General features: G+C 44.6%; 1 protein-coding gene across 1 annotated transcript in view; it reads left to right on the forward strand.

Moving 5' to 3' along the window:
• LOC115591129 (uncharacterized) overlaps positions 1-12,167 on the forward strand; it is a 78,318-nt gene that overhangs the window by 1,314 nt on the left and 64,837 nt on the right. Inside the window, exons 2-3 of the mRNA XM_030432826.1 lie at positions 4,821-4,942; positions 9,985-10,032. Coding sequence (XP_030288686.1) covers positions 4,821-4,942; positions 9,985-10,032 — 170 coding nt within the window. The remainder of the gene's footprint in view (positions 1-4,820; positions 4,943-9,984; positions 10,033-12,167) is intronic.

Here is a 12,167-nt window from a genome sequence, read left to right on the forward strand (position 1 = left end):
TACTGGTGGCTAAATAATTTAACGTACGCAGACATTAAATAAGTCGCTAGCTTGAGTATCTTAATAATATTTTAAGTTGTTTCCATCTTACGTGAGTCGTTTGGGAGAAAATCGCAGCACCGCGTTGATGTGAAGCTCCGGAAATGTTTTTGCAGGCTCCAAAAAACTTAACTTGACTTTGCATCGCGTGTGACGTCGAGTAGATAATAACAAGCATTTTAAATTCTGAGCGAACTCGTCCTTCAACCCTTCTGACGAGCATGTGAACCATCGCAAAGACGAGGTGTTGTTTCATTGCGTTAGCTGTAGGCCGTTAACTCCGTAGCTGCCTGCTGACGGGAGGCCATTAGTCTCAAGGACATCTTTCTTTCTTTCCTTTGTTTTTTGCACAGGTTATTATGTTACGTTATCTTTTCAGTCAAGTCACTTAGTCCACTTAGCACCGACTTCCTGCTGCGAGGCGCTTCATAAATACAGACCCGCAGGATGAAATACAGCCTGTCTTCATGCATAGATTATGAATATGTTGAAGGTGCGTCATTCACAGTAACCTGCTGTGACCGTGACCGCCATCAGGGAAACATTCAATAGATCCGCCTTCGAGGCCAACATCTCTGACTTGTACTTCCATTAGTACATTCATATTAAAGCTATTAAGACGTATTTAGAAAAGGAGTTTTGCCATTCATACCGACTTTCGGTTTAATGTTTAATCTCGTTTTGTCATTAGGAAGAAAGATATCCAAGTTGAGCTCACGTTGGTCAGTGAAACACTGATCCCTGCCTCCATCTAGAGGTGCTCCAGGCCTTCGCTTCATGAAGGCCGCGGTGTTCACACACCCGTCGGTTCCCCCCCCCCCCACCCAACCCCCCACCGTAGCCAGATGGCTGTCACACAGGCGGTTCCTCGCCCAGGCCATGCTGATTTCCCATCATTCTTTTGTTAATGAGGTCGTTAGCAATGCAACGGACAATTAAATTATCTCAATCTGGCATTTTCCCGGTTTGTTTACTGTACAGCACTGTACGTTGTTCCGACGCCGCTCGCTTTGACTTGCTCCTGTTTTGTTTTTTTTTCTGTCTCGCGATTTCACGCGGCGGAGGAATTAAACCATCACCGACAGTCGAGTGAAAGCAGAGCTCTTGACGGAGTTGCTGTAGGTGCCGTCTCCCCTGTGATAGCTGGAGATCAGCGTCCTCCGCCTGACAGACTCTGTCTCGGCGCGTCCTCGCCCTCGTGCTGGGCCGCCGTTCCCTCTCTGCTGCACAGTGGAAAGTTTTGTTCGCCGCGTGGAGAGGGCGACTCCAGCCAGTTAGTCGAGCGCTCACCTTCATGTGAAGCGCTGTGCCGAACACTGACACCGCTGACAGTTAATTATGGGAGTCACAGATCACGCAGACGTGTCAGCTCGGTTTTTGCGATTGACGCGCCGCGTGTTTACATCTCTGTTGCGATGCTGTTTTCTAGTTATCCTCCCGGCAGCGGTGCATCCCTTACTTAGCTGCAGAAGTGCCTCGGGGCTCGCCATAATGATCGTAAAAGCAGTACAGATTTGGGGGAATGAAATGTTAAAAAAGGGACTTGTGGGTATAATTGGTGAACCTGCCATCACAGCGACGTCGGGAATATTTTCGGTCAGGCTGTTGAAACACGCAGACTTTGCCTGTTAGCTCGGCTGTCACGCTTTGTATGTGTGTGTCTCCGCACGGCTCCATTATTTTCTGCACAAACCCTCTCCGGCGCACACTAAAAAATTATTCTGACAATGAGTGAAAAAACCAACTAAAGCTGCTACCTTGTTAGACAGGAAGCAAACATATGAATGTTGACACACAGTAGTATCACTGGAACGATGATACATTCATTTTTTATTCTTTTTTTTTTAGGCCAGGTGGTTGGTGTCAGCAGCAGGGAGGTAAAGGAAGTGGCAGCCAGACACTTCACATTTATCTAAAAATGTCTGAATGTTTTTGACGAAGCCCAAACTGAGGGTGTTGAGGGGGGGGGGGGAGGAAAAAAAAGTTTATCTGGCTTTCCTATTTCGCAGCTTGTCTGGGAGATATTAATGCAAGGTGAGATATATGCCTGGTCAGTAATAAAATCTGCTTACACAGAATCTGATGGGTTCCATTAAAAAACCCACCCTTTGATTAAAAGATTTTTCATCTGAAGATAGATTTTCACCTGAAGCAATCTGGTCCGACGAGAGGCCCAAAAGAGACAGGAGCTTCTGAGGCAGCAGTTTATTACCCGGCAGATGACAGCTAGCTCTCACTGCTGTCTCGCAGTGTTTTTTCATGGGATGAAACCAACAAATCTGGCTTCTAGCTACCGTCCAACGCTTAGCTTCTGACGAAGACACTGGCGAGAGTCTTGCTGGTTTAACATCAGATATGCTGAAAAAGGAGCATTAACTGTAAATGGATCTTGTGGCTAAATCCAGCCCCCCGGGCCTCGGAACCGCACGTCTGTCTGCCAGCGCGTGATACACACCGCCGCTCACCTTTTTTTACGTCCGACCCCCCTAATTGAAGCGGGGACGGATCATTTTACCGCGAGATATTAGGGGAACCGTCTCGGCGGCGGTGTTCAAAGCAGCTGTTGTTGAGTTGCGAAGGCAGCAAACAATGTGTTGTTGTTAACAATTAACAACTTTCAGATCCTTCGCTTCACCCCTGCTGCCAAACACCATCGGAACATCAGGCCGGGCTGTGGCACAATTTGTAAAATCCTGTCTCCGTTTTAATGAGCTAATTCGAGAGACGGTGAAGATTTCCGCTCACACGTGGGTGAAAAATCTCGAAATGATAGTCGCGGTGTCAGTCATCAAACTGGTGAAAGTCGAGGAAGTACCCTGCAGCTTCCCAGATGCATGCTGGGAAACACTTCAGCCCCACACAACCTTGTTTAGGATACGCCTGATATCTGCACATTGTCACATTTTTAAAGGTCGGTTGTCGCTGATGCAGGTTTCATTTTTTTGTCATTCTCATTGCGGTAATCTGCTTTTCAAAATAAAAGACCATGACACTTTTTGATTGGAGTCAACATGAAGGTGAAGGGATGAGAGTGCGTCGTTTAAAGCTGCACTGCTCAATATTTCTGCATTTGGCTAAAACCAGAATATGAGAGCTCACTGTGGTAATTCTGCAGAACCCGACCTGACCCGATTCCGTTGTGTTTCGCAGAACTTTCCACGTCTTTTCTGTTTATTGTTTTTGGTGTTAGAGCCCACAGCTTTACTGTTTTGGTTTAGTCACAGCGCTCTCATCAACCTCATTTTCCGGCCACAGCGCACAGCTGGTTTCAACAAAATGCTCGGATCAAAAACCAGCGGTACACTTCCTGCTCAGCGACAAAAAGCAGGCTGGTGACTCGCTGGTGAACCTATCAGAGCACTTTGTGATGCATACCAGCTAAGTTAATGCTAATGTAATATGGCTTGTTGCTAACAGTGTTAAACACTTCATGTGGTTGAAAAATCTTCAATGTTTTCCTTGTGATATAGTTCGGGATGTAACAAATCAGCCAAGAAAACCCAAAACACATCGACGAATGTAGCTTTCAAGTTCGTTGGTTGACTTGACTGACATGTTTTTAAATGCCTCGGCGGTGGACGCAGCGAGATAATGTATCTGGTTATCTCGGGAAAACCGCGTTTGTTATTCGGTGATGATGAAATCAAAGTCGTGATCTCGAGAAAACATATAGAAAAATGTTAAAAGTAAAATGTGTAAAGCTTCTGAGCACTTAGACCACTTCCCAAGTGTAATAATACCTTGACTTAAAATCCTCCATCATTATTGTTATTTTGATTAAAAACATTTATGGTAGTTCAATAACTTGTTGTCCGATTGTGTAATAATATGGACCATCATGCAGCTGTCTCATATTGTGATATGTAGTTGATTTTTGTGTACCGATTCCGTCACAGTTTGACTTTTTGTAACTGACAGCATGTAGATTTCTTCACTGCTCCAACGGATGAACAAAAAATCGTCGTGTCAGCTACGATTCTGTTAACGCAGCTCAACTCCGACCACGTCAAATCAAACATACAGTACAGTCGGTGTTGTAGAAATTCAAAAAGAAGATTGTCTCGATATTTGTCTCCGTTTCTGATTGTTGTATGGTTCATGTTTGTTGGACAGCATGTTGCTTTACTGTATTATCTCTTTACTGAGGCAACTTGTATTCATGTATTTCCTACTTTGCTTCCAGTTTATCAAGAACAATCCAAAAACATTCCAACTTAAGCCACCGGGTGATTCGGTAACGGCTCGGCAATTTAATCTTCACCAGTAACAACGAACGACATAAAATCAGCAGTTTAAGTGGGTATTAAAAAAAAATCTCGCTCTGACATCTGTGGAAAAACCTCGTCTCTCCGAGGCTTTAATTATTGTTTGTTAAGCAGTTTTTTTTGGAAGGCGGGGATTTGTTTTTTTCCCGCAGAAACTTGTGTGATTTCTTGATCATTTCCTTTCTTTCCTTCGCTCTCTCTCTTTCTGCTCTGTTGTGTTTATTGTCTTGTCAGGATTTGTCAACGTGTTACAAGTTACTTTAGAAAAACCCTCCATTCACTTTGCCACCGAGAATGCAATGATCGGGGGGGGGGGAGTGTGTACAGTGTGTGTTGAACGCTGTAAAAGGAAAATAAGACGGGAAACAAATTGCAGTTTATGTGGGAATATTTTGAGAAAGATTCACAACCACGATTGGTTCTTAATTGACAGTTTCCTGACCAGCGGTGGACGTGAATCGTCGACGCGCTGTGAAAACGGCTCGTAACCTTCTGTCTCGTCCTCTTCTTCTGCAGAGACGTCAGAGTGCTTTATATGCAGGGATGTTGAACTTCAAGCCAGTGACCCACTGAGGAATTTCTGCGACTGCAAGAATTTACTTGCCCATCACGTGTGTCTGTCCACATGGATCCAGAGGGTAAGAAAGACTTTTTCACAACACAGGGGACTCTTGATAATTTTTCAAAATTTCCAGTCCGGCTGTTTTTTCCTCATTAGCTATTTGTCAGAATATGACGCAGGCGGGGGGGGGGAAGAGAGAAACCGTGCTGGATTTCTAACAGAGAATAAATGTGTTTGCCGTGTTAGCATTCCTTATTGAGACAAAACGTTGCTGTTTGCCTCAAGGTAATGAGCTACCTTTCAAATAGCAATACCAATTAGTTTTAATGAGGGTTGCTAGCAGTGATAACACGTCATTGTTGTACAGATGAAACACGGAGGCTGAAACTGTGAGAAGTGCCTCATAATGGACTGGCGGGGATCCGGGAAGCCATCATGCACCTGACACCTGTCACCCACCGCAAAGTGTCTCATTAACATCTGTAGCACTCCTCCAGCCAGTCGCCGCATCGATACGTCGGCCACTGACGTGCTGTTTTCTGCACTTTACGCTCTTCTCAGCTAATGAAATGTAACTTTCTGTAGGTGGCATACATTTCTCTCCTCCCTGTTCAGCCGCCGCGCTCGTTGCTGCTCATGCTAATTACTCATCCTCCATTAATTCCCAGCCAACTGCTGCTGCTGCTGCGGCCAGAATTGTAAAACAAAATGTATAATTGCCTCTGTATGAGCATTTTTTTTCCCAAAGAGTAAAAAAGCTAAAAAGTAAAAAAAGAAGACGTGCGTTAATGTGGAAATGTACATTTAAATGCAGATTGTTACACCTCAGCTGCGGTTTTTCATGTTCTGTCATAAAACTCAGCTGTGTGCAGGTGATTTGTGGTGACACGTGTCATGAAAATGTACTTCAGGAGCTTGTCCGTTTGCATGAGCAGATTATAAATTGATACACTTTTCATTTATGCGCTATATGATCACCGTTGAACAATGTGAAAGGGCATCATAATAATCACATTATGATACTATCAGCACTGGGGTTTCGTAGCGTAGCAAAGGTTTCAATAAGTTAAAGCTGCATTAATCTGTTTTTTGTGTGTGTAGCATAAAAAAGATGTGTAGTCGTCAACACAGAGACCAAACTCTGCAGCTCTTCTGTGCTTTTTAGCCTCTTTTACACAACTTTTTTTTGTTTGGTTCATCACTCGTATCTGTTTCAGTAGCAGCAGACACCTGTTATCTGCAAAAAGAAAGGTGTTAAGTGCTGAATGGAGGTGGTGGAGACCAAAACAGAGCTAAAAGGAGCCGCCAGAAAAAGTTCGATAGTCGAGGAATTTGTTTGCTAACATGTTTTCGTATCAAATTTACAAATTCATGAGACAAAATCAAGACAAAACGTTGATAAATCCACTGCACTCATTAACATAAACGGTAATTAAATGTTAGTTAATAGTTGTTTTACTGTTTTACAATCAATTTAATGCTTTGTAAACCATTTATCAGGCTTTTGCAAAGCTATATAAACATCAGATACAACTTTATATGACCATCTGATTAATGTTTATGGATGAACTGATCAATTACAGTGTTTTTATTCATTACCAAGTTATTAAGTTGCAACTTTACAATAAACAATTGCTTAAAAGTGGTTTATAAAGCACTTTTATTGTTTCATAACATTGAAATAACTGTTACCTAATGTTTAAATAATATAAATTAACCATTTATTAATGATGGTCTTTATAAAGTTTTACCCAAGTTTTTCTAAGTAGATGGTGGAGACCAAAATAGAGCAAGAAGAAGTGTGTGAACGCTGTGTTTACATTTAAAAAGTTACCAGAAGTTTCACTCTAAAGTTCAGTTTGCTAACACGTTTGTGTTTTAACCTCACTGGAAGATGTGACTGGAAGAAAGAAAACAGGTGCGACGCAGCACCAAGCATGTGGTTTGGCTTCTCATATAAAACGGAGAGCTAATTAAAGGGGAAGTCCACCAATTTCACCAGATTAGTTCTCTAGTCACGGGGTGAACTGCTCAGCCTGTGAAAACAGTTGTGTATAGTCCCACGTCGCTCTGGGGGACATTTGTCGAGCCTGAGAAAATAACCCCGATGAGGTCATCAGAGTAATCCAGCCTCGGACTCCGACTTTTTGTTTGTGTTACAAACTGCGGTCATGAAGTTGGCATTTAACCGGCAGGGAGGATCTGACGGAGCGACACTATTCTGTTGCCTAATGGGAAGTGTAATATCCAGTCTTTATGCAGATTGATCCGCACTTGAGACTTTAAGTCAGGAAATCTACGAATCTGTTCCACCAACTCTGACCATCGTGTTTCAAATCTTGTATCTTGCAAGTCACCCTCAGCTTCATGGAAGTTCAAAACAACTTTTTTTTGTATTTTTTCGAAAGCCACTTTGACTGGAGAGCCGAAGAGCAGATAAGCCGAAAATTAAATCAATCTGTGTCAATTATGCTCTTCTGGACTGCACAATATCTGAACTTATCTGCGTGGTTTTTTAAGAATGTCTGCTCCGACTCTGAACGACAACATCTAGATCTGCACCAGAACATACTGCCTCTGCAAGTCACTCGGCTGCGCTTCACTACGCGAATTAGTCATTATCACGCACGACCATTGTATATTAATTAAGGACACAAAATGCGCCTCCGCTGTGGAATAATTTGCCGTTGCCGCCGTCCGCCCCCTGCGAGCTCTGGGTCTCTTTTGATACTCCACAAGTGGTCGACAACATGCTACAGCAGACCTTTCATCTGCACCACCCAGCTGTCAGAGTGAAGAGCCACTTCCATTAAGTGTGTGTCTTCCCACTATACAATTATATACAGACACACACGAGCTCAGCCTCGCCGAGCAGGCACACACACACACACACACACACACACACACACAGCCGCGCTCTCTGCCGAGCGTGTGTGCTGATACTACAAGACTACTTTAGTTTTTTGTGTGTGAGAGAGAAGCAGACAGAGAGAGAGAGAGAGAGAGAGAGAGAGAGAGAGAGTGTACGACCTTTTAGAGTGCTCAGGGTAGGGAGGCCCTTTCCCTTTTTACGGAACAGAAATCAGCAATTGACCTGTCACTTTTGCTCTGATAGCCATCTCTGGAAAGCAGGTCATGCACATATGTCTAAAGTGCCTCTTAACCGCATTTTATGAAGCCAGAAAATGTAATCCAATAATGATTTGACTTGCAAGAGAGAGAGAGAGAGACGGAGAGGGGGGGAGAGGAGAGCTAGCCAGCTGGGAGTGATAGCATGCACCGTTAGCGCCGCTAAAAGCAGTTTGAGCAGAAAACGGGGCAAATTCCACACTGTTATTTAATTTCGGCCGCAACAGTGTCGTGCAGATGTTGTCGCCGAGCGGCGGGCGGACTGAATTTAAACCCGACAACAACAACAACAACAAAAAAAAACGGCGCTGGCGTTCATTTCCACAACTGTTGATGCGTACTTCAGCGTGTTTGCAGTCGAGGACTATCTGAATGATTATCATCTGCACTGAGCCGAACCATACGCTATCTTTTTTTAGACTGCCTCATTTGTGCCCCCGCCCCCCCCCCCGCCCGCCCCCTCTCCTTCCCAGGTTCCCAAAGACAAATAGCATGGCACAAAACTAATTAGTAACCAGGAACTAGTTAGGAGATGCCCTTTGAAAAACATGTCCTGAGGCAGGATTTAAATATAGGGACAGAGTCAGTGACTGAGTGTGCCTGGGAGATCCCGGCCTCCAGGCGCTGCAGCACTTTGACCCCTGACCCTCATTATAGGGAGTGCATTCCTGGAGGGGTGAAACCCCTCGCAGCACAAAGTACAAGGGCATGGGAGGACTGTATGGCTGCACCGCACCAGCTGAGCGTGGCCTGGTGTGTCTCACTGCCCAACCCAACGACGGCTTGAGAATATACAGAGCAAGGGCACACAGGCTTTTGGAGAAGTAATGGCGTGCAGGCGCTTTTCCGACAGATAACTGTTTTTCAGTCTTTGCACATCTGGTTTGCCTCCGTTGAAGTTAACTGCAATATTACTCTGTAATATGCAGAACTTGTAATCCAATCCATCTGAAAAAAAAACGAAATAAAAATAATAAAGAACGACATCGCTCGGAGGGGAAACAAGAATCGTCAGGATGGCTTTTTTGAAAAATGCTAACAACTCGCTAGCTAAATATAGCATCGGTTCATCTGAGAGCGTGAACAGATGAAAGAACACAACAAGAAGACGAGTTTACAGGCTGACATGGTATTAGATATATTTATCAAGTATGTGATGTAAGTGTGTGTGTGTGTGTGTGTGTGTGTGTGTGTGTGTGTGCGTGCGCCCTCGACTGTGAGTGTGCGTGCCCATATTTCCCTTTAATTACGAGTGGTGTGAATAGTGAGTTAAAGCCTCCTCCGCCCGTCTCCTCCGCCCCTCCTCCACCCCTCTCTCACTCTCTCATGGGTTGATAATTCTCATCGCTGCAAAACAGACTTGGTTTACATTCATTAGCCCAACACTCACAGCAATCAGGCCACAGGGCCAGGGGCAACGGTCCTCTTTATAAAATCACATGGCCCTAATAGCAGTGTTCTATAATTATATGCCATTAACATCTATCAGAATGTGCTCCCAACACGCCGCGCTGCATATTCGCCGCCGATTTGGCAGTTTGGTGTTTGTACAAGTGCTTTTTTTCCCTGTTATCCTCATCTTCAGGCAGCTCGGGCATTATCGCCCAACATGTTGTGGTTTTATTTTTTTTTTCTTGTCTTTGTTGGTTCCGTGCGCGCATCTGTCATGTGAAACGTGTTCACGTGTTCGAAGCTGCGCCTCGTTACAGACGTCCTGCTGTAACGTACCGTCGCCGCTTCTCTGTTTTGTCTGTTAACTTTCTGTTGTTTGTCAGCGTCGTAATTAAATTAGCTTCATTATGCACGACACAGCTCTGGGTTCAAGATGCGATCGCATTTTCCCCCAAACATAATTAGTTTATTGATCAAAACACAACTAATGATGTGTCGCTCCGGCGTGTCGTTCCACAGCAAGTCCGGCTTTGTCAAACCTGTTGTTTTGATCGCTCTCCGTGACTAAATCACTTTTTGAATTCTGTTTCCTCGCAGGGATGTGGGAGTGAAGACCGGCTGCGATGCATTGTCTGCAAAGGCAAGGTGAGTCCATCCATGTGTGCGCACGTGTTTGTCTCATTCTGAACGTTCATCCAGCTATCCGGCGACGTTTCCTTCTTTTAATCCTCCCGCGCGAAACGTAAGGCGGCGAGCGCTTATACAAACACCGTTTAAGTCGTTAAACAGTGGCTGCATCCGACGACGGCAGATTTAAACAGAGCAGATCCATAATACTAATGAGCAATCAGGTCTTTGTTTTGCTCCGTGATTCAGCCGGTGTGCCAGCAGTTGTGTTGCTCATGAGCTGTGAGCTGTCTTTTTATTCCCTATTACCGCAGCAGAACACTCGCCGAGGAAGAAAGAAAGAGAGAGGAGGCAGAAACATTACAATATTTGGCAAAGGATGCAGGCCGTGTAATGACGAAATCTGTATTCATTTCATGAGCGGAAATTAATCACGCTTTCCTGTGGTACGTTCCTAATGCAAATTCCCCCGTCAACACATTGTGTCCCGTGTTTGTGAGTTTATTCCGTGAAATGGCGGGGCTGATGTGTCATCACAGATGGGGTTACGCGCGGGATAAGGTGGCCACATTACTAACCATCCGAGATTAGGAAGTGTGCCGCTGATGTGTTGTATGTATTCATGCGCGTGTCGTGGGTCAAAGCATCAGAAGCCGGCGACGGAGTGTTTTATTCATTGTTTGCTCCGCGGCCGGCCGGCTGTGAACTTTGCTGTCCCGTTCTCCTGCGTATATGTATGGGAGGCGCCGCTCGCTGGGAGAAAATGTCACAGTAACTCTGACGACGACCTTTTCGGGATTTTTAAAATATTTTAAACATGAAATCATGCACCACACACACACACACACCCAGACACACACACACACTGATGAAAGTTAAATGGAACAGTTAGTCTGCGGGGAAGTCTGCACTGATTGTTGTTATTCATCTAGAAATTTGTGTTTCCCCTTCGGGGCCAAAGATTATGCTGCTGAGCGTGATGTTTATTTCCTCACAGAAAACACGTCTCTATTAGCGAGCGCCGGCTGCAGCTGGAGCTCTTTCAGCGATAGGTTGACGAGTGTGTTGTCAGGACAGAAGTCATAAAGACGTAACATGGAAGGTTTCTGCATCAAAGTGTCTGTAAACAACTCGGTCCTGTTGTATATCACGTCGGGTCGCGTACTTGCGTCATCACACATGTTTCCAACGACGTTCAAACCTCAGAAAGTTTTCGTCCGTCACTTCTTCTGGTGATCGGGAAAGTCAGCGAAGGAGACTAAACTCTAAAACATTTGAGTCACATCAGATTTTTTTTTTTATTTGTGTGTTTGTGGTTGTTCGGTTGTTTGTTCACCAGCAGCGAGACGTTACTCATGCGAGTTTGACCACAGGATCGCTTCTCTTTTTTTTTCTTGCATGAATGTGTTCAAACAGCCAGATCGCTTTACTCGACATCAGTCATAAGATAGTTTCTGTGTTTGAATCCAGGTCGACCGCTCACTGATCTCAGCACTCACCAGAGACTCCGGTTCTCTCTTCTTTCTCCGCCTCCTCTTTGTGTAAGATCAGTACGTTTCCCCTTCAGCTCCGGTCTTGTCTGGTGGTGGTCGACTGAAGTTTTGGAACCGTGTTTGGTGGTAAATGTGCCGTTAACTTGTGCGCGTCTGACTGGAGGAAGTTCTGACCAGATGTTGGATGAACGCTGGTTCTGACCCACATAACGTTTGTTATTAACAATCCTTTAGCACAATTCTAATTTTGGGAGGACCATAGCTAAGTGTTCCACTGACAAAGTGAAAGCTAGTAAGCTAGGCTTGTTAGCTAGCTAGCTTTCACTCTGCGAAAAGTTAACCTCGCTCCCGCTAGTTAGCCTAGCTTGGCCAGTTCACCCTACATGACATTACATAAAGGAGGGCGTCGCCATCCAAAGCTGTCTCTGATTGATGAGTCCAATCATGTCATCTGGTCCTGTAACTTCAGCACTCCGTATTTTAGCGATGCGATAAGTTAGACTTAGCAACAACCTCTGCTCCTGCTGGTGAGCTTCTAAACATCAGTTTCATGCAGGTATGTCGAGATTTTTTGGGAGCAAAAAGGTGTTTTTAGTTGTTTTAAATTTAGCATTGGACCAAAAGATAACCATGAATGATTCTGTGCTGTAGTTCACTGAT

The sequence above is a fragment of the Sparus aurata genome, chromosome 11, assembly GCF_900880675.1.
Source record: "Sparus aurata chromosome 11, fSpaAur1.1, whole genome shotgun sequence".
Taxonomy (NCBI): Eukaryota; Metazoa; Chordata; class Actinopteri; order Spariformes; family Sparidae; genus Sparus; species Sparus aurata.